Source organism: Medicago sativa, chromosome 4 (genome assembly GCF_051527215.1).
Source record: "Medicago sativa cultivar Bolivia chromosome 4, Bolivia_mono, whole genome shotgun sequence".
NCBI classification, from domain to species: Eukaryota; Viridiplantae; Streptophyta; class Magnoliopsida; order Fabales; family Fabaceae; genus Medicago; species Medicago sativa.
The window spans coordinates 69,494,535-69,519,019 of NC_140752.1; the positions used below are offsets into that span (position 1 = coordinate 69,494,535).

The 24,485-nt window shown below is 34.5% G+C and overlaps 1 protein-coding gene across 2 annotated transcripts; it reads right to left on the reverse strand.

Moving 5' to 3' along the window:
• Positions 1-10,042: 10,042 nt before the first annotated feature.
• KAK (HECT ubiquitin protein ligase family protein KAK) lies at positions 10,043-20,565 on the reverse strand. Of its 2 annotated transcripts, none has more exons than XM_085702763.1 (18): positions 19,401-20,565; positions 18,898-19,008; positions 18,659-18,775; positions 18,307-18,477; positions 18,068-18,229; positions 17,650-17,895; positions 17,380-17,501; positions 15,886-17,284; positions 14,958-15,056; positions 13,072-14,628; positions 12,745-12,969; positions 12,548-12,652; positions 11,477-11,557; positions 11,323-11,391; positions 11,110-11,238; positions 10,705-10,827; positions 10,472-10,612; positions 10,043-10,254 (listed from the first exon to the last, which is right to left on the reverse strand). In XM_085702763.1, exons 1-17 carry the CDS (start codon positions 20,262-20,264, stop codon positions 10,547-10,549), a joined length of 5,646 nt encoding a protein of 1,881 aa, XP_085558889.1. In that variant the 5' UTR covers positions 20,265-20,565; the 3' UTR covers positions 10,043-10,254; positions 10,472-10,546. The 2 variants fall into 2 exon arrangements, with proteins under 2 accessions (XP_085558889.1, XP_085558888.1); XM_085702762.1 differs by having other exon boundaries at positions 10,386-10,612.
• Positions 20,566-24,485: the final 3,920 nt, after the last annotated feature.

Here is a 24,485-nt window from a genome sequence, read left to right on the forward strand (position 1 = left end):
AGTCGCATATAGATTTTTAAAATTCAAATCTATGATTTTATTTTGATATGAACTCTTAATGTTTAAATCGGTGTTTTGAAAATCAGACCGAACAGTCGTACCTTTCACACCAAAAACCGGAGATAATTGTTCGGTTCGGCTATTGAATCGAGTATGTAATAAAACCGACGTAAACTGACCACATCGGAACATACCTATGAACCTGGGGGTTTTGCAACCCAAGGGTTTATGTTATCTATAAAGGGAAAATGTTGATGGAAGCATGGATGGAAGCTAGAGTAGTTGGCAGAAGCAGGGGATCAATGGTATGGTAAATTATAAAATGAAGTGGTTGCGTCCTCCGCGAGATTTTTTTTTAATTGTAACGTGGATGCTTTGTTCTTTACAAGCTTCAGTAGAGTATGAATTTGTGTATTTATAAGAGAATAAATGGGGGTTTTTGTTGGAGATAAAATGATGTGGTTAGAACCTTTTTTTCGTTCACATAGCCGAAGTGGAAGCACTACTTGTTGCAATATAATTCATTGGGTCAGAGATTTCTCTACACACTCCAAGATTGTAGGTGATGCTTATAATAGAATTATGCAAGATTGTACTAAGTTCAGATTTGTTATTAACAAGTGTCGTCACATACGTTTGATTTAGTGTTTACAACTCTCATGTTGAGTTCTTTAAGAGAGACGTTAATGTGGTTGTTCGTCATTTTGCTAAGGTGATCATATATAGTGCTAGTTCCCGAGTTTATTTTGATATCCCTACAATGTAGTGATTCTTCTCTCTTTAATGAAAAGAGCTAGTTTTCTTTCATTAAAAAACATAAATTTGACTAAGGGTAAATAGTCATTTTCTTTGTATGAATGTGTGAGGTGAAAGCATTATTGTCCTTCAATTAGTCAAAATTACAAACACATCTTCAAACATCTCTTTAGCTAGTCATTTTGATCCTAAAAAAATACTATAAAGCATTGACATAGACACTAGACACAATATTGATATTGGTACATCGACATTAGTAGTCAATTGAGAAAATAAATTATTTGAATGTAACAACATGTGTTGATGTCATACACCAAAAACACATTTTTTTTTTTGGTTACATACCAAAAACACATTTGATCATAGGCGTCAATATTATAGAACTAACATATATTTTTGTCAGTCATTTTGATTCTTAAATATGCTTTTATTAATCACTTTGCACCTTAAATGGGGCAAACGTGAATAGATAATTTATATAGAAAACGTAAAGGTCTTGTTAGAGCATACACATCTAAGACATCATATTTGATGGTATAAATGGACTCCACCTAATATTTTATATTATTTCATACTTTTCAATTATTTAACCAACTAAACTACATTTTTTAAACATCTATACCACTCACCAAAACATTAAAATTGGTCTCATTGCACCCCACAATAATTCATTAAAACCTAAAAAGTATGTGTCATTTTCAACTCTGTATATTTTTATATTCCAACACAACAAAAGACATAGTAGTATAATATGGGAACGGTGCCAAGTTTGGAAACCGTTTAAAAAGCCAAATATTCATAACATTCTCACATTGTATCCTTGGTTTATGTGATACCACCGCCAACTAACCGATATGTGCTAACTAACCGATATATATGGTCTAATCTACTTGATACACTCTGACTATCTCAGAGCAAAGAAAACGGCACTCTTCGAGTGAGTGTCGACTCCTAGAGAGAAAAGAGATGAAGAAATGACACTTTTCGAGGCATAATCTAAGGAAAGGGAAATTACGGAATCGTAAATTTAGGAAAGGAAATAAACTAAACCATAAAATTAGGAAAAGGAAATAATCGAATGTAATCAAATTCAACTATACTTGACCAAGTCGTATCACTACCCTTTTCAAAGTTAATCTCAGGTATTAACTTTTAGGTTCATTCATAAAAGCGTTGTTCATAGTTAAAGGGACATGTGTCACTTGATGTAATAATTTAAGGGAAATTGATAACTGAAATCTACTAACTAACTATATAAAGTAAGGTACTAATCCTTGACAAAAAAAAAAGTAGGTTAGTAAGAGCATACATGTAACACCCTATTTCTAATAAGCAGTAAAACGCGCGAATATATATATAACATATTCTAGAAATAGATGCTACGTCTTCGAATAAACCACAAAAATACAATACATGCATAAAGATCATGTTACACAACATAGCAGCGGACAACATATAATTCATAAAGAATCTCTGGATCTCCAAACTAAATACAAATGTATCATCCAAATCTCAAATAACAGAATATCTCAACAACTCCGAAATACCAAGTCAAATAAACATCATGCAAAGACTATCCTAGATCAGAGCCCTAATCTAGACACTTGCATGAAAAAGAGGAACTCCACTCCTCGGCATCAACAAGCAACAACTAAGCATCCTGCACGCCGTCTACCCGTCCATACAGAAAGGTAGGCGGTCCACCACAGACCACTGAGGGTTAGCATTACATCATCATAATCCATAAAAGATTTAAACAAGAACATTGGAAATGAAAGATATATTCAAGAATACAGAATAACAAATCATACATGTATTCACAAGTATACATGATTCTCATACCATTCAAACCATTCCATACAATCATTCCAAGTTCATATCAACAAGTGTATCATACACGTATCACATATACATAACCCTCCCTCCTAGAACACTAGCATCACATGATCATTATTATCCCCCATCACTTACATTTCAAGCTATCACATGATTATCATAGCATAGCATGCATATTCAACCTCTAATCAAGTCATCAACAAAAGCTCATCATTTATCAACATCAATCAATGAAAACATTACTCACTTCATTACTCATCTAGCATGCTTATCTCAACAAGTACAATTCATCATATCGAAGTTATACGCAAGCCATCATCATTATCAAAGAACATCACCACATCATATATGTATATATACATATACAAATCTCACCTCATCATTATTATTAAAATAACCATCATCAATTGATTCACCAAGTGTATAAGCACAAACAATTAAGACATGCAATTAGAGCATAATACAATTAGTCACAACCATCCACAAAATTCACCAATGTACATATACACCAATCCACATAATCACAACATTCGCTAAATTTCACCAATACACAAATTCACCAAGTCATATATTCAATTATGACACAACTCATCAATTATTCAAATGCATGCAATGTTCTAGACTCTTCTCTAGATGCATGTGGTACCAAAACACCTCAAGGTCGTCACCTTCGATGCAACAAAAACATCGTACTCACCTCAATTGGATATAAAATCCGCCACCATCAGTCTTGGATATAAAATCCACCACCATCAGTCATGAATGCATGAACATATGACTCAACTACAAATGCATATGTTCACACAAACAATAATCACCTCACCATCACCAATACTTGTATATATGCAATCATCAACAAGTCACCACCAATTTAATATATATACAATCACCAACAATCATCAAAAATCACACAACATGAAGTTGTCACATAATTATACCACCAACAATCAACATTTAACATGTTCAACAAACAACATAACATAAACATGTTCATCACCATTCAATTAGTATATATGCATCGACAACAATTCACCACCACTTGACATTTATACAATCACCAACAACATCCACAATTCAATCAACATATAATTGTCACATATATACATTATCAATCATCTCCACATAAATCAACATATAATAACTCTCCATAAAGGATTCACGATCAATTGATTCACAAAAGTCATCTTTAGTCAAGTTCGTCTCTCAAAATCGCAACAATGAATTAATTGAACATTTGAGTCAAAACCAAGTAAACAAGCTCAATTGCCTATGCCTTGTATTCTCACAATTCACATATGTGTGCAGTAGAGGTTACATAAGCATTTCATCGGCCAAATACGATTAATTCATGAAAATCACAAGGTCCGTCTCCATTTATCACTTTTCACAAAAATTTCCATTTTCAAATCAAAACAAGTTAGATTCACCACATCATAGTTTAAATACCATTAAACACCTTTATTGAACTCATAAAACTCAAGTTTCGAAGTTTAGAAGCATTCCATAAGGTTTGGGTCGACTTAGAAATAGTTATGCGGATTTTTCGTAAAATGTCTCTAAGACCTCCTTGGAGTATTTTCATCATAACTCAAAAACCAAAAATCATTTTCAAGTCAAACCAAAGTCATTGGAAAGCTAACAAAATTATCTACAACTTTCATGTTTACACCAAAAGCCAATTCAAAACGAAAAAGGGTGAAAAACGTGAATATTTCCCAGATTTGCCTGACAAAATCGGCTGCCGATTTTGGGAAATCGGTGGCCGATTTTTCCCGAGTCAAAACTGGAAAATCAACCCAGAAATCGGTGGCCGATTCTGGGCTTCACAGCAGTTCAAAATGTGACGGTTCCAACCCCTTTTTACCCCAAAATCCCAATTTTGATCATCCCAACCTCAAAACTCAATCCCAAATATGTTCATAGGTCACATAAAATTCAAAACACTTAAACTTGCATAAGTTTTGAGATTAACACATCAACACATCAAATTCATCAACATAACAAAATTCACCAAAATATCATCACTTCCTCAACTTTCAACAACAACCCAAATCTCTTCATCAAATCATCAATCTTAATACCCAAAGCACCAATCCAACAACAACATGTTTCAAATCAATAACAATAACTAATGAACACAAATTCATGCACAATTCATTATCACAACTTCATTTCTCACCAAACTTGCTCAAGAACACAAGGCACCAACAACTATGCATTTAAACATGTTAATTCACATACTACAGTAGAAACTCTTTAAATTAATACTCGGTAAATTAATAAACTCTCTAAAATAATAAATTTGTCCGGTCCCGACTTGGGCCAATGTAAAAAATTGAAAAACTCGATAAAATAATAAGATAATAATTTTTCGGAAGATCCCTTTATAATTTTCGGTCCCAAGAAAATCATAAATTAATAATTCATAGAAACTGAACAAAATATATTACACACTCTATTGAAATATGATTCAATAGTTGTTTGTTTTCCTTTAAAGTTCAAGTCTGTTTGGAGCTCATCTCTAACTTTTCTTATTGCATCCAATAGCTCAGGTGTTGTATTTTTGTATTGTATCATAAAGTTGTGAAGAGTGTTCGACGCCATAAGTGCTTACTTAAAAAATCTTTAAATTAATAATTATTAATTTATCGGTAAATTAATAACTCTCTAAATTAATAAATTTCTCCGGTCCTAACATTATTAATTTATAGAGTTTATACTGTAACATGCAATTATCATATAAATCATGTTCTCAAACATAACAACAACAATTATGCACGAATTTTACAACAATTAGATTCAATTCATCAATTTAACAAAATGGGTAAAGAGAAAAAGATATGAATTATGGTTGAAATCTAACCCTCTTACCTCTAACACCAAGAATCTCTAACCCAAGCTTCAATTTAGCTCCTAGATGATGAATCCCTCTTCTAGCTCTAACCTTCCTCTTCAATCTCTTCAAACCCTTTCTTCTCTCTATCTCTATCTCTTCTCTCAAATGAAATGAAATGATAAATGTTTGTAAAACCTAGTTTCACCAACAACTAGAGTTTATATACTAGCTCTACTCAATTGGGCTTATCTTTTAAACCTTAATGGGCCTAACCCATTTCAATTCTAACACTCAAAATGTCACTACTCAATGGTAAATTATAACACTAACGGTCACTTAATGGTAATTAAAATAATTACTACCCCCTCTCTAGTAACTTGGTAAAATAATACTCTTACTAAGCACTAAAAAAATAATAACTTTCTGCAAAATTACAAAATTGCCACTGCCCTCAAATGACCAAAACGCCCCTAAGTTCACAATGACTAAAATACCCTTCTACACCGAATTCTACAATTCCCAACCAAAAATACACACAGAGGCAAATAATCACATACGAGCACATATAACACACATAAATAAATAATAAAATAAAACTAGCGAAAATCGGGCTGTTACAATACACATCTAAGACATTCTATTTGATGGTATAAATAGACTTCACCTAATATTTTATATTATTTTACACTTTTCAATTATTTAATCAACTAAACTACATTTTTTAAATATCCAAATTATTTATCAAAAACTTTAAAGTGGGTTCCATTGCAACCCCACAATTATTCATGAAAACCTAAAAAGTATGTGTCATTTTCAACTCTATATATTTTTATATTTCAACACAACAAAAGACACAGTAGTATAATATGGCAACGGTGCCAAGTTTGGAAACTGTTTTAAAAAGCCAAATATCCGTAACATTCTGACATTGAATCATTGGTTTATGTGATATCACGGTTAAAAGCAAACGATATTTATGCTGTTACGGGCACTCGTTAATGCATGCTCTTACATGCACTCGTTAAAGATTTCAAAATAAATTATTTTAAAAGAAAGCCAAATACTCCAATTTTCAATGTATTGATTATAAAAAAAATTATAAAACAATATTATTTAAATACTTCAAAGAATGTCTCAAAGACGCTCATTTGTTGCTAAGATATTCTTGGCATTCTTGTAGATCCAATGCAACGAAATTAAAAAATGGTTTGAAGTTGAGAGTTATGTGTATTTTAGTGTTTAATATTTGGTTTATCAAATATGACAAACATTTCAATGACACACAGTAAGCCTAAAACCAAATGACTCCCTAAAGTCAAATTTATAGCAACAAAAAAAAAAAAAAAAAAAGGATGGAAATAAGAAAAGCATAATAACGCGAGCGAACACACGATATTTGTTTAATCCAATTAAATGTACTTGATTTACTAAAGGAGTTGTGCTATATGGCACGAAGCAATTTGTCGTGCATGCCACACGAATGCACGCTTGACTTTACAAACTCTTTGATTATGGATCTGTTTTAATTATTTTAATATTAATCATAGCAAATAATTCTTATTTCTAGTGCCACCGCCAAATCACCTCTATATTTACCATCATCCTTACACCGCCATTGTCATGTTGCATCCCATTGCCATGGCTTATAAAGAATGAAATACTAGAAATAATCCTATACAAAAATCATGAGAGAGATCAGAGCAATGAAGCACAAAACAGATGAGAGGTAGGCAGTGGCAAGGGAGCAGAGCATTGTAGCTTAAAAAGAAAAGAAGCAGGTTGATATCATCACAAAACAATCTAAATATTCATCATCTTTTCACATTAAATAAACCATATTGTTTCAAATGGACGAGGGTTATGCATTACGAGCAAAAGAAATATAAATAGCAGGCCTCAAAATCGATTACAAATTGAAAAGGGGGTGTGAAGATGAAAACACAGCATAAAAATGGAGAGAAACGTGTTTGATACGGTCAACTAAGCATAAGATACAACATTCGTGTGATCAGCACGAAAAAGCTGTCGTGCTATTTAGCATTTTTCTTACTAAAATAGTAATCTATTAATCGTTACAAAGCAATAACTATAATATCTAACTATCTTAAATTGTTGTCTAAGTATCCAAACATATAGAAAATAGCACATGCCTCAAAAATCATTAAATGAAATTGGGTTGTTCGATACCCGAATATATTTTTTCGTGTGAATCGGATATTATCTGCATGTAATTGTAGAGATTAATCTTTCAAGTTAGATAGGATTGCAACGGATGACAAAGTCCTCCCTCAAAGATTTAACATTGTTGCATTTGCATGGTTAGATTCAAATCCATGATCGGGCTAAAGATACCCATATTTATGAGATGAAAAGCAAAAGGTGTGTTTTTTGCGATAGCAAAGTTTCAATTTTTTTTTAGTTTAATTTATATACATTGTTGGTGAAAGCACATTTTACACATGCATTCAATGACGTATTGTCACATCATTTAATATCTTAAAAATAAATGAGTTGCCGTACTTATTAAATACATGTGTAAAACTTTTTTACTATATATAACTTAAATTACGTCATTTTATTAATAGGCAGGGATAGAGATCATGTTTGCAATGTACTTTTTTGAGGTTAGATTACGATTTTGAAGTTATGGTGCATGGATGCCAAAAAATAGTTGTTTGAGAAGTTATGGTGTGGATATAGGTGGAGCTATGGAATGTTATCCATCCCCAGGTTATGGCAGAAGGGTTTAATGAAGCTATCTTTGCCATGCTATCCAATTTATCATGTGACAAAAAATGTATCATTGCCATGACCATGACAATTTGGAGCTTGAGGTGGAAAAGGAATGGTCTTTCAAATAGGTTCAATTGTAGTATATAGTATGTGCTTTAGAGATGGTCAAGGTCAAATGGTGAGTGCTCGCACAATCCGGTTCATGCGTTACCCGTCTACTGCAAAGCAAAAGCTCTTGGTATTATGGTTGCAACGATGGGATCGAAGATAAGCCTTTAGATCAAAAAAATCAACTGTGATGTTATCTAATATATAGATACATAATGAGTAAGGAATATCCGTCTTTTTGTTAAGGAGGATGTATTGAACTCATAATTTAGTAGATACTTTTTATGAATATAAATTAAATTCCGTAAATTTTTCTGGTTGCTCAATTATTTGATAACCAGAGTTATTCTTTGATAAATGATTATTATTAGTCGCACTCAATAAAATTTGATCAATCTTTTTTTTTTCTGTCGTTAAGGTAGAGAACTGAACCAAGAATTCTCTTTCTTTATCAGCAATGAAATCACTGTTCAAGATCCAGGATTCTATTTTATCAATACAATCACTATTCATAACTAATGAGAATGGGTTTGTTATGTGAGAATGTTCGATCAACCATTCCTCACATTCTCACATAACAAACTCATTCTCAACCATATATTTTAATCTAATGGTTGATGAAGCATTATCACATAACAAACTCATTCTCACTATATATGTCATCATATCTAGTGATATTTAAACAACCATTTGATTGACAATTTTTAGGACAACCATCATTTTACAAAGAAAAAAAGATATTGACACAAAAACCAAAGCAATAGAGAGAAAAAATAAAAACATAATGTAAGTATAAGAAATAAAGTTGTCACAAAAGTTGTCATAAAGTGATTGTACAAATATTATTTCTCATATGTGTGTGTGAGCTTAATTTTTTTTTGTGGAAAAAAGGGGCTAGAGAAACTTTCAAGTTAATTTTGTTACAGCAGCTTTAGTGTATGATGCAATATGCCCAAATTTTTTATAGATGATAATTATAAAAAACTTGTATTGAAATGAACATGACATGATATTGGATGAGCTAAAACTTAGTGTACATCAGCATTAGAACAAACTCATTAAAAAAATTCAAGCATTCAAATTATTGATAAAAAAAATCTTAATGTTGCTATCTTATATCATTTTTTTTTTCATAATAGCCAACGGCCATATATCATTAAAAATAATGGCTATATTCCTTAAAAAAAAAAAAACTAATATGAACATTTTTATCTTCCAATAAATATTGCAGTACTAGCTTATATTATTTTACTCACAATTACCATCTATAAGTGTATTCTTTTGTTTTCTTTCAATCATCAAACATATTTCATTTTTCATTTCTCAAACTAGTTCTTTCACTCAAAATCCACGACGTACCCTCAAAATCCACGACGTTTTATGTTTCAATCCCCACATTAAATTAATTTTTCTACAACTTTAATCAAAACTAATTACAAACGCAAAAAACAACTTAGTTTACCCACTTTAGTCCACCCCATTTAAGATGTTCTTAGAAAACAAGCAGTGTTGAGAGCATTTATTAGATTGCTAATTTGCTGACAAGCCAAGGTTGCTCAATTTCTTTAACTTGACATCTTAACTTTTTGTCTCAATTTTTAACTTCAGGCAAAAACAATCTGATTCAATACAATAAGAAACCCAACTATCACCGTCTAGATGGCTTGGATGATATACTTACTAGAGCGGCTAAAAAAACAAAACATTAAAAGGATACCCCAAATATATTGGATAAAAAATTTAAATGGAGCTTCTTAACCTAACAGTAAATAATGAACAAATAAAGCATATGGTATTTTAATTTATTTCTATTCCCTTTAACATCCCATACAAGTATGAACTACCAATAATTTGGCTTGAAAGCACAATCGAAAAAAAATTAGGGGGCAAAATAGCTCAACATTCCTATTTAATTTACATATTGTAACAACTAAACGAGCTCAGCAAATGCCTTTACACCTTGAAACTGTGGCGATCCGTTTTGACTGCCATTTATTAAACAAAATCATCAGTTATCAAACACAGAAAAAACGTAAAATATACACAAAAATAATCAACAAACTAAGCAGCACATGCAGCGGCAGAGAATAATGTGAATAATATTACTCGGACTCACATCGGCAACCTGAACTATGTCAAAACCTTTGATGAGCTTCTTAAATGGGGGCCATTATTTGAGAAGGAAGAAGGGAAAGTACCAACCAAAGAGTAAGCCTGGAAAGTAAACCCTGATTCATCATATTAACATACAGGGTCGGGCTGGTTAGTCCAAGAAACTCATGATAAGTCAAAGGATCCCTGGCCTTCATTGATTGCATACATTAGCTTCTTGTACATAATTTCCTGTTTCAAATTGGACAGCAAAGATCAGTACCCAGAGATGCTTAGACACATGGGATCATATAATCAACAATGCTATACAGTATTGTGCCAACCTTGGTAGAATAAGGAGGAAGCTTCAGGTAATTAGCACAAGTCATCACACTTGGCAAGTCATCATCTGCTGTTTCTGAAGGTCCGTTACCATTGGATGCAGTATTGGCTGCAGTTGACGAGAGCTGCACCAAGAAATCATATTAACACTGTACTTTTTTTGTGACAATATTAACCTTGCACTTTTATGTTTAGAAATTATAACAAATAAATTAAAATATGTGTAATACAACAAATAGGGTAATAATGACCAAAGTTCAAATACACGATTAGAGAATCAATCCCCCCCACCACACACACACACACACGTGAACAGACATTTAAAGCTATGAAGCACAAAATTACAGGAAATTGTGAATGAACTAAAATAAAATACTGAAGGCTAACCATAAATATATTTTTATTACCTTTCTCACAATTGTTAATTTTGGATTTAGAACAGCCAGCCCACCAGGTGGTAGCTTAGGTGCTCCAGTAACAAATTGACAGAAGGCACGCTGCTGCTCCGGGGTGAACTCTCCCATAATTTCGAGTAACTAAAAAAGCACCATGCAGGATTAGCATCAAATATATCACCCTAAATATTAACGTTCCTTATTATCGAAGGAAAAGAATCATACATTCACTATTGCGGGGCTCTTGGCAGTGTACCCATGGTCAAATTTGATATGATCAGCTAGTGTCTCTGTCTGCAAACATTAAAATTTATGATTAACTTACTGACCTTGGCATTTCAAATAATGTTGCAATAAGATATCTCAGTAAAAACAATACCTTCCACAATTCTCTACGGCCGCAAAGCAAATAATCCAATTCATGAGGCGTAAATATTTGTAAAGATGAGATGTCAAAAACCTGAATTAGCCAGCACAAGTGACAAATGTTTAGTTCATTAAATTTAATTATAAACGAAACATCAAACAAATTTTTCTAACTATTATCCTGCTCATCTTATGTATAAGAAAGGCTGGCAGCACATTTCCAAAATGTACCAAAATTTGACATTCAAATTCTGAATATTTCAAATCAATTGAAAAAACGAGCATTTGTTTCTATCTTCCTTAATTTGCAGGGGAAAATGGGACTGAATGTTGATAAGTAACAGTCTTATCATTTCCTAATAAATCCAAGTGTGAGACTCAAAATATTTCAAATCAATTGAAAAAATGACTATATGTTTTTATCATCCTTTCTTAATTTGCAGGGGAAAGTAGGACTGGATGTTGATAACCAAAAAACTGGAAATGTGGAACTAAAAAACGCTTCTTTGTGAGAGGAACGGAAAAAACTGGAAATGTGGAACTGCGTGTAAGTTTTGTCCTTAACAAAAACAATAAATTTAAGCATAGAATGCTCTGCAGGTATTAAATACATGGTACCGAATTTGAAGACTTGCATCAAGTGAAATATAAATAAAAGACGGCAACTAAAGCTGAAGGATAAATGTTTGAAAAGAATCAGATTTCACACATGTCATTCAAGTTTAATTTCCAATTAAATTATTCGAGAGATGTTAAAGTAAAGAAAAGAAATGGGTGGGGAGGTTGGGTAGCTCAACTGGTTTGAGCTGAGTGATTAAAGGAGTTGAGTTGAAGGTCCAGGGTTCAAGTCCTGGCAAGGAGAAATATACTAACATTTGCCATTCAAAAAAAATAAAATAAAAGGAATGGGTGAAAATTATCAACCACTTGAAATAAATAGATAGGGCGAAAAACAAATACCAAACTTCCTAATCAAGTTAAACAAATAACCAAAACATTTCCAAGTTTCTAAATAGATATGTTCAGCATACAAAACAAGGTGCACAGTTAAAATTAAGGGAATTAATTAAGATCAGCCAATAACCTGATTGAACCCTGCTCTAAAGGCTTCTAGTTGCCGCGTTAATCCAGTCTTGACAGTGGCATCAACAACCATGGATATATAATCCTCTAGATTATTGAGGTCAACCTGAAATTTTGACAGCGAGTTCAAAGCAATTTTCACTAATTTTCACAATAAGAAAAGTAAAAGGGAAAAATTAAAGATAGTGGAAAACATACAATTTCATCCCCAGGTTTCAAGGTATACTCTGGATAACCAGGAAGGGTAAAATCCAAACAGAGATCTGCAATTGGAGCTCCACGATAATGCAAATTTGATACTGTACCAGTATTACCACCACCAATAGATTCAATATTATGTTTCCGACAAACAAGGGCATTCAACTCTTGCAAAGTTTTCCCAAGTTCAGCATCAATGTAAAGAATGTCGTGTAAATCAAGATCCTACAAAAAAATCAAGGTTAAATATTGACCAAAATAAAATCAGTTTTAAGCTCAACAATATGCATGAAATTAGATAAATATCGACATTTTGTAACAACTTACTTGACCAAGAACAAGCTTATAAAATGCTACAGATAATGGCAAATCTAATAGACGTCCATCCTGAAGTGCTTTAGCAACTACGCGGCCTAAAAGTCGGAAATATTCAATCACTTTAAAAAGCTGGCTACCCTCTGATGCATCAGCATTTGCAGGCCAGGGACGAGGAAACAACCCAAGAGGAGCTTGAACAAGTTCTCCATCTCTAGCAATATTGCCTTCACTGCTTTTCTTTTTCTTTTCATCTCCATCAATTTCCATGTGATCAGAACCTGATCTCCACATTTGAAGTCCAACTTTTTGTAAGTCGTGACTTAGAAGTGTATAGAACTCAAGCGTAGGACCAAGGCCAGTGCCAACTTCCCCAAAATATTCTACTTCAAGTACGGCCTTTTGGCTAGAATACAATTCCATCACTTTAGCAGCGGAATCCAAAATGCGGTTTCGGGAGACACGAACCTTTTGGCGCTGCAGCCTTCCAACCCTAACCTCTCTTTCATTTGTTGATCCATGCCCATCGGCACCCTGCTGCTGCTGGAGTCGATACAGCGCACGAGATAACCCAAAGGCAGTTGAATAGAAGTATTGTCTTCGGATCTCAAATGGAAACAAAAAAGGACACGCTTTAGTTAACTGGTAACACCATGAGGGTAGACTCCCACTGCATAGGGCAAGGGCATCTTGTATCTGCCTAGCTAATTTTGGAGTAAGCTTGCTGCTTATAAATTCTTCCGGAGGAACCTTAGAACCTGTGGCAACAACTAGCTCATCTAAATCCAAAAGTTTACCCTCGGCAAAGCCATCAGTAGCCACTTGGGCCCTCAAACGAGGTGCAAGCTGGTTCAAACCCTCGAGTACACGGAGTAGAGCCAATATATCGTATGTGGGATTAGATTTCTCCAGCTCACAAGGCAACTCTCCTTGCAAGATACTATCTACTACAGATGTCTGGTGCAGCTTGACTTCAGAACTGGAATTTGATGCAGACCCAGATTTACTAGATTTTAAAGTGCTAGAACTTGGGCCTCCTGGGGAAGCCCTATCTGTTTGGCCATCTGCCTTTTGATAAGTGATTGTGAAAATGTCGCCCCACATCCTGCTTCCATCATTCGACATAAAGTCACTGCCAGCAAATCTCTCATCATCATCGTCATCTTGTACAAGCTGTCTTTGAACTGCTTGATAAATAGTCAACTGTCTGTTCAATTGTTTCCCGCCAGCGGTGAATATTAACTTTGGAGGATCATTAGAACTACCAAACAATGGACGCCCGTGTCGGTCTCTTCCCCCTCTGATTCCTCTACTATTGGCAGATCCAAGTCCAGCCATGGCAGCAGCAGCAAATGACATTGCACCTCGTGAGCTAGAAGAATAGCCACTCCTAAAATCTGTGGGGTCGGATCCCCTGACTGAACCAACTTTGCTACTAGAACCAGAAGCTGCATTAGTCTGGCCATCATTGGTTGCAGGAGTAGCAGTACTCTCCTCAGCTGAGTCGCCCAATTTCACATCATGTACTTTCTCAGGTAAGCAAACAGGAAGGGAGTCATCCCTCAGCATCTGCAATATAAAAATAAATGTAAGGAAAAATTTCTTAGAGTAGATGCAAATGAACTTAATGATGATGATGCAAATATTCTACAATTTGTAGTAAAAAAACAATAATAGCATGTCTGTTTGATATAATTGAAAACAAAAAAAGATACACAACAGCCGTAGTTATCCTGGTGATTGGAAAATAAAGATGTATTCAAAATTTAACATGTCAAAAGATAAAAATGTAAAAGATAAATGATGTCAGATAAGCAAACACAGGTTCATTATGAATGTTGGTATTTTCTACTCATAACTAAGAAAATCTATGCCAAAGAACACACTAGATTACATACGTCGTCATGGTCATCATCTTCTTCATCAGAAATATCATCGTCATCTTCAATCACCAAAGCCTCATCAATTTCAACAGGAGATATATCTAAATCTTCATCCTACAACACAAAACAGTAGAAAATATTGTCAACAGAGAAAAAACAGATAAAAGCTACAACTAGAACTACAATAAATTGGGAGAAATCAATTAAGCTCAGTTGATTCAAAGCACAGAACGGAAAATGTACTTAATGAACAAAAGCCCTAAGGACAAATTTTAGGAAAATGTGCTTTTGAGTATGTCGGAACAAATTTTCTACTCAACAGATCCCACCAACAGTTTAATAAACAAGAATATGGCTACATAACAATTACCATGCATGTAAAATTGAAATCTAGAGTGTGTGTGTGTGTGTGTGTGAGAGAGAGAGAGAGAGAGAGAGAGAGAGAGAGAGAGCTTAGGGTGTGTTTGGATTGAGGGTTTAGGAGGGGAAGAAAGGGCTTACTTTTCTTTTTTAAATTACGGATAATATAAAATGTTGATTTTAAAATAAATTAAAAGTGTGATTGAAGTATCATTTATAAAATGTTATTATTTCAATTTTTTAAAATACATATTACCAGTGTCCGTAATTTAAAAAATGATATACTTAGAAGGGCACTCCGATCAAGTTTTAGGGGTGAATACAGCCTAAATAAGTAATTATAAATATTTCAACAATGTACCGAACACATACAACATCTAATGTGCCCAAAGCTACAGATATTATATATCCTCAGAGGTTTCAGGACACTTTATAAGCTAGCCATGCAAAATGTAATAACGCATCTTTTAGGAGTTAATTTGGCATTATGAAGTACTCTCCATAAAAGTAAACATCAATACAGCTGCTCAGGGGAAGAAAAAAAAATCATGGCAACATGAGTCTCTAGGATTTTAAAGCATACCTCAGATGTAGAATCCCCATTTGCAGGCTTCATTTGAACATCTTTATCAAGAGCTGCTCTTCTGCGTGAAGCATTCCTGGTTTGAGGTCCTCTTGCCTCCTCTTGGGCAGGCTTTAATACAGCTTTCCCCTTACCTTTAGACGAGCTCGAGGTTTTGTCTTGAGCTGATTCTTTTTTGGAAGGGTCCCCTAAACTAGCAGATGATCTGGATCTCGTAGAATGACGACGGGTAGTGGACGGAGTAGAGGTAGAAGGAGGTGGAACACCAGCACCTACAGGACTTGTCCCAGATTCAGAATTCCCGGCAGGTGCAGTGGACTTCTGAACAGATTCACTTCGTTGGATACGAGGCCAAAGAAATTCCTCAATGGCTGCTAAACTAGCTAATGGATCAATCAATACAACATTATTTGAATAATCCTTAAGTGACTTCTCTCCCTGGGCTCGACAAAGACGCAATTTGAAGGGATGCGATAATGCACTTAGTCCAGAGGAAAGGCGTGCACTTCCACTCGATGACCTAGGTGATTGACTCAGCAAAACAGGAAAACGCTCCATGGAAGACAAAGCATTTTGAAGCTTTTGAACCAAGACAGTCATAGGAGCTGCATCCCTATTTTCAATAGCGGTAGGCAGTGCAACGGTAATAAATAATTTAAACCTTGTGAGTGCTTGTTTGCGAAGCTTAGGCAGGTGGGTTTCTGAGGGTCTATCTTTAGAGAAATATCCACAAGAAAAGTAATTTAGCAAAGCTGCAACAACACCGCTACCAATAAATTCAAAAGTGGATACACCGTCTCCTTTGCCAAGTTCCTTTAGCATTTCGGATATGACCCCGATTAAACCCTCCTCCAGACCAAATCCAGAAGTTTTAGATTTCCCTTTACCATTAGTCCTTTGGTCATCAACACCACCATTTAACTTCATGCAAAGATTTTTCAGATGCAAAAGATCATCAGTAACGCCCACTTCAACAGCCCCAGGTTCCGAAGGAAAGTACTGATCCTTGAAAGTTTTTGCAGCTGCGCTAACAGATAACCTGATACTAGAACCTGCTGTTGGAATATTCGCAGAACTTGGAGGTGAACCGACGTTTACTGAAACAGGACTTTTCAAATCATCCCCGTCAGGATTGGAGTTGCCAGAGCGTCGCCGATTACGCCTAGGGCGGGATGATGCTCCAGGCATAGAATCAGTATCCTTCTCTGCTGAAGATGCTTGTGTAGAGACATTGGTTGAATTTCCAGGCAAAATAAGTTGGTCCACTGCATGGACGACACCTTCTCTGATAAACATCTTAGAGAATGTCTCAGGCAGCTTTTCCATAAGAATTTCAGCAATTTGCAAGGCAGGTGTCAATACATGTGAATCTTTCGAAGCCAAGACTCCAGCTATGAAACTATATGATCAAAGCAGCAATACATAAAATTTCTAAACCAGTAAAACATTGATAATATGAGGCAATATCAACCCAGGAGTCAGATTTCAAGATACCTTGATATATTTGTCACGCTTAACAAAGACTGGATCATCTCCGATGGGCTGAAATACATCAACTTTCCAATGACTGAAAGACATTTGTGACGAACAGGTATGTTGACACTAGAACCATATATCTGTTTCAAACGCACGCCACCATTATCAGTTATCGAATAGCCACATGAGGAAGCAAGAAAGCAATTTAACAAAAAGCCACCAACTTTTAAAATTTGACAAATGTATGAAGCATAACTTATTCATGTAATCAATGCAATAAATGTCGACCTGTATTAAAACGGGGAGGAGATCCATCCCAAATTGCCCAAGTAGCTCAGGTTGCTCATTTAAAAGCTTCTCACGAGCCGATATCTCGGGAACATTTCCATTTGTGTCTTCCTGTTGCGCAGAACTGCCAGCAGGAGACTTTTTTACAACAGGCCCCTTCACAAAATTGGTGCTGACAGGGAGGGAAATAGTTCCTTGCGGCAATGGAGGGAGAAGCTCATTTGTCAGGTTTACAATCTCAAATATCTGTGTATTGGAGAACATAGAATTAGAATAATTCCATCTCTTAACAATGCTAAGAGAACTGAAAACAAGAATCTAACCAGTGAATTAAAGGTGAAAATGTGTCATATGAATCACATAAAGAGGAAAAACAACACATGAATAACACGGAGAATAATTCAGAAGTACACTATACCTGCTCTGGTGGCCTACTTAATGCAGGAGAAACAGAATCATTTGAAGAATCTCCAGAACCAGAGAGAATATCTTTAAGAATACGGCTAATTCCAAGAAGCAGCAGAGTTTTAGAACCAAGAGGAGACCCGCTTGCACAAGTTGAAAGAAGTCGGATTAAACCCTGCATATGCCTTGAGGTCAAGAACCAACAACGATAGGACAAAGCATTGTACCTAAAGGAAGAAAAAATTCACTTACTGTATATGTTGGTGTGCTGAGAGAAGCCTGTCCACCTCCAGAACTGCTGTTAGAAATGAGTGAGGCAGCTTGTGTTACCAGTCCATGATTGCATAATTCATCTAACTTGTCCGAAGATGATGCAAATGCTTCAGCTATTCGAGTCAAACAAACAGAGGCATGCTCCAGGACCTACAGAAATTTAAATTGCATGTAAGGAATATATAACTAAATTTATATTATGGATTATGGGGATCAAAATTTTCCTCGGATCAAACAAAACTTTCTAAATAGTTAAAACTATATGGATGTAAAAAGGAAAACTGCAGTTTATATTACATAAAAAGTCTGATAATAACAATCTTAAGCTAACCTTGGCATCATGGTACTGAAGGAGGTTAGTCAGAAGAGGAACAGCTTCCATCACAAAGTCAGATGCATCTGAAGGAAGCTTCTTACACATATTTGCAGCAGTAGACAATGCAACACGCTGAAACATACAATTAATGTCAATATATGCTTCCTAACTAAACTGCCTATCACCAAATGAGTTGTGACTATCTATAACATATCATAACATCATCTAAATGTAGGTAATCACTGATAACTAACCTGAACTCCAGTTGAGAAGAAGTCCAAATAAGACAGCACAGCCATGAGAGCCCCGGCTCGTAGGCAGGCAGTTGGGTGCTCCTGGGATATCTTCTTTAGAGCTTGAAGGGACTGTTCATATCAACAACCACCGCCATGAAACAATTAAAAATCTCATTTGCATCATCGATACTCACCAATAAACAAATATCCTATAACAACGTAAAATATGACCAGGGAACCTCAAAATGCATGTATCCTATAACAACATAAAATATGACCAAGGAACCTCAAATTTCATAATAGTCCTAAAAACAATTAAACATCTTAATTCCGCATAAAATAACTAATCATTGTTCCAAATTCTCAATGCAGTTTTCACTGACCACAGAATGGTCATGAATAATAGGGCTAAAAACAATTAGACGTCTCATTAATTCAGCTAAAATGACACATGCAATACATGTACCAAATTCTCAATGCAGTTAATCAAATAATATTCATAAACTAGAAAAGAAAACAACCTGCTCAGCTAAATCCATATACTCTATGGTAAGCAACCTCGCGCAGAATATTGAAACAGCTCCATAGTGCACAACAGCAGCACACGACGAAGGCAGCACGTCACATAAATGCGTCAGTGCCCTCGCAGCAAGAAGCATAATATCAGGATTACTCTCATGATTCAGCAACCCAACAAGCACTGGCACAAACGAATCAACCGAAAAAGTACTCAACGAATCCTCAGTCCCAATAGATAGTATTTCACAAAGCTGAGTCAAAGCCTCAACTTGTCTACCTTCTTCCCCTTCAGCCCTTAACCCAAACAAAATCTTCTTCAACCTCCCACTCTGATGAGATGAAGAACCCATTCCAGATGATGGTAGCAAATCATCCAAACCAGCACCAAGTTTTCGAAGCAACCCTTGTAGTGCACTGCTTGCAGATGTTAAATTCTGATGCAATGTTCCAACGCCACTGTCACTATCATCATCATCCCCATCACCAGCACCAGCTTCAACATTCAAAACCAAACCTTTCTCAGCATCCCTTTCATTCCTAGCCCTGACATCGTGTTCCTTCTCTTTTCCCTTATCCGAATTATCCCTTTCAGGATTCTTTCCGCGACGCCGCGAACCGGATGATGATTCATTGTTCGAGTCCATAGGAGGAGGAAGAGTATTCTTTGTTCTGGAAGCGCGTGTACGAGTATTGGTGGTTGGCGTTGGTGTAGCAGTGGCTGTTACGGTGGTTGTTGCGGCAGCAGCGGTGGAGGAGGAAGAAGAAGAAAGACGAGGACGTTTGGTGGAACGAGATTTGGGAGATGATGAAGAAGATGAAGGGGCAGCTGAGGAAGCCTCCGCCCGCTTCCGACTACGAGTTTCCATACAAAAACCAAACCACCGTGCAATTCGTGAACTCGCTCACGACGGAGCGTTGATTACACGCGATAATCAATTATCATTCAAAGGTTCAGATCGATGGATCGAATCTTGGTTGAATTGAATTGAATAATCAATCGATCGATTAAGACGATTGAAAACCCTAGAATGAAAGAATCGTGTGAGTGAATTGAATTGAATTAACGTGATGATGATAATTAGATCGATTTGGGGGAAAGTGAGTGAAATTGAGAGGAAATAGGGTTGTTGAAGAAAACCCTAAATTGGGGAAAGGGGAAGAATGAATAAAAGGGTGAATGAATGTGAGAGGCTTTTTTTATATGTAAGTTTCTTGAAAAGTTCTTTTTTATTTTTTATTTTTTATTTTGTGAGATGGATTGGTCACTTTCGATAAACGGAATTCAGCTGGCTCGATAGTACAAGTGTAACTGTAACACAGCGTCGCGTGTGGTTTGGTCTCATGGTAAAACGGTGTCGTTATTATATTGTAAAATAATATATTATATATTTATATTTATATACGTGTAGATGTTACAATCATGTGTTAGAACTTGTGTGAGGTGAGGTGATCATGCGGCCCAAATTAACTTATGTACAAAATGGCTAGCTCTTCTTTCTTAATTCATCTCTTAATCTTAATAAAAAAAAATGAAGTATTTGAGATTCAAACTCTAATTTTAGTATATATAATATAACGTTTCTATCAACTAAGGGGACAAGACTAACTCTTCTATTGGTTGTTTGTAATAGGGGTGGCAAAAAAACTTAACCGAACTGCTAAACTGAACTGAGCCAAACAAAAATACAGAATCATTACTAACAGTTCTGGAAATGAATTGAAACGATTCAGTTTGGATCAAAATAGTCTGGTTCGATTCGAAATAATTCAATTCGGAACAATTAGGTTCGATTTTAAAAAACTTCTAAAATTCGATTTCGTTTGGTTTTTTATTTTTTTGCAATAGTACCGACAATAACAGTGCGGCTTGGTTTGAAACAGTTCGGTTCGGTTCAAAATGCAAACAATTCTATTCGGTTTAGTTATTTTAAATTTTACAAACAGTTCGGTTCAATTTTTATCCTGAACTGAACCAGACTTTAAGTAGGTCGGACCTTGATCTATTCCCACCCCTGGAGGAGTTTAATATTCAAACATTCATGTGCTAGTAAATGCTTAAGATTGCGAGGTGGTGAGAAAAAAGATTGACGTATGATCTTTGTGATATATTATCTAAGCATGTAAGAGTGGAGGTTTGATAGATTTGTTTTACATAAAGTAAAACTTATTGTACCTGTGTACAGTAGTCGTCTTTCAAAATTTATTACTTTTTTTTTTAGTAGCATGGTGCCTAGAGAATTTTACTCTGAAAGGGTAAAATGTGAATTAAAAGAAAACTAAATTTTAAAAAGAAAAGCAACAAACATTCTTATTTCAATATATTTATGTTTTGTAAAAATGCACATGTAATATTCAGTTTATGCTTTAAAGTAAATTACTCATTTTAGACGAGCCAGATTCTAATAACTCAATAAGGTTGCATTGTTTCGGTATTTAACAAAATTTATTCATAAAATAGATTTTACCAAATCAATTCATGATGGAAAATATTGATTTTATACTTTAAGAGATTAATTTGTGTAACTAATAACAAAATACTTTGCCGCATAATAATGTTTTTTTAAGCTACGGGTGAGTTTAAGTAGTAGGGAGAGACTTATGGTGTGTTTGGATGTAGGGTTTAGGAGGGGAAGGGAGTGGAGGGTTTACTTTTCTTTTTTAAATACGGACATTATAAAATGATTTTTTGAAAATTGAATTAACAATATGATAAATCATCATATAATGCTTCAAAAACACTTAATTTATTTTAAAAAAACATTTTACATTGTTCGTAGTTTCACAAGTCTATCTATATTATCGAGGGTGAAAAATATCAAAGACCGTGCAATTTAATTCACAAAATTAATGAAATTGGGCATGGTTGTACCTTTTTTGTTATAATGTTGAAAACATTTAATTTTTATTTCAAATTTTGTTTTAATGTGATTACGAAATTGGAGAAAATGGTATGGACTTGAGATTTTTTCGCAAAGGGGAAAGTCCATAAGAAGTTTTTGGCATCCTCAAGAAATAAAACATAATAACGACGACCTCATAATTAAAAATAAGTGATGTCTAAAGATCCCTATGCACGCTCTCCTCTCTTTCCCCATCGGATGATGAATGGTGCGTGGACATATGTGTTACATATCCCTTAACAATGAATAGAGATAATTCTATTGTATATTAAAGACGACTATGATATCAGATAATAACAAAGAATACAAGTATAGTTTCATAAAATTACAATAACATGACAAAGAAAATAAGGTTACAACAATAATAAATAGCAATGCCTAATAAACTTTACTGACTTAAAAACACAAAGGACCCAATAATGTATGACTAATAACTTTTCATCTAACATTCATGGTTTTCATATGACGTAGAAAATAAGAACAAATTGGTGTTTCTGTATGTTCGTTTTAAGACAAATTTAAATCAACATTAGAGTGTCAACATTCTTAATTTGATTTGCATCTGTCATTATTTAAGTATCATAGAACTTTATAACATTATGAACTTGATGTTTATCGATATATTTGAACAAAATATTTTTAAAAATAAAAAATGATTAGTTTAACGTGGGAAATATAACGCCCTAAACCCTTAAAGCGATAAATTACGCAAATAATACAAATCATACAAATGATTTAGATGCTGCTTCTTAATTGGTTCAAAATGCATAAATAATTTTCTCAAAACATCGCAGCGGAATAATAATATCATCACATCAACATTTAAATGAAATATCTCCACATAGCTATGTCACATAATCAAAATACAACTCCAGAATAAATCTCCAAATATAAAATCTAAACTCAACATATTGAGTGATAAAAATTTCAACAAGTCATAAATTTCAATAAACAGACAGACACCCCCTAAATCAGAGTCCGACACTAAGACTCCAAAAGCAAAATGTGGTAGGTTCAAAGCTAACCTCCTGCAACTCACCAAACTAAGGTTAACAACTCATGCACGTCGTCTACTCATCCATACGAATAAGGTAGACGGTCAACCAAACGACCATTAGGGGTTAGTTCACAATTATAATTAAAGCATAATTAATGGACAATAAACGGCATAACTAAATTCAACTGATTACATAACATTTAAGTAACTCAACATCATTAGTAATCAATAAATATACAAGTATAATGAAATACAAGTACATTTTCACACTTCACATATTCACCAAATTTCATCAAGTATAAAAGTCACCAAATTTCACCAATTCAAGTATTCATCAAGCACATGAGCAACATGACACTTTTAACCAATTATCAAATGTATGTTATGCGTCTAGACACGACTTTGTAGACATGGCTAATTCTATCCAGAAACGGGACTAGTGCATAGAAGCCGAAGTCGAGCCTCTTGTGAAATTTTTCATTGCGCTCAATTAAATATTTTTTATTCTCTGGAACCACGACAAACCCGAAATTCACGGGAGTCTTTAAGTCATAAGGACTCCTGAAAATAAATTTAAAAAGTGAGTTAAAAATATAATTTGTATAAATGCTTATTTTTTGACAAGTTATTTGTATGGTGGATTGCCGCTTAGTTGTAAGTTCTTTTGAACCCAGTGATGACAATGATGATAAAGCGGAACAGAAGCTCCTTTTGATATCATTCAATGTCATACCTTAAATAAACATTCAAAATAAATATTTATATAACGTATTGATAGATTATAAAAACTTATGGAAAAATTATTTATAACAATTATTATTTATAACAATTTTAAGATAGATCATAATACAGTTAACACATAGAGATCTGCAAACATATATGGAGTAAATAACCTGCTCAGAGATCTGGGGGAGAGAGAGAGAGCCGCTAGAAAACCAAACCAAATCCCTGTAAAAAGATTACAAGTAAACATATCATTTGACATTGTGCAAGAACACAAGTATTAATCCTTGAAATGTAAACCAATTACCTCTAAACCAGGGTTCATGAACCAGGGTCTAGGCTTCACTCGACAAGTTTAACTAACTAAATACTACATGTTTATCAAAACAACATACAAGGATCATAATTCAATGTTTATAACATCACACCATAAACTACTATAAAGAGACATTTTCCTATTCCTAAAA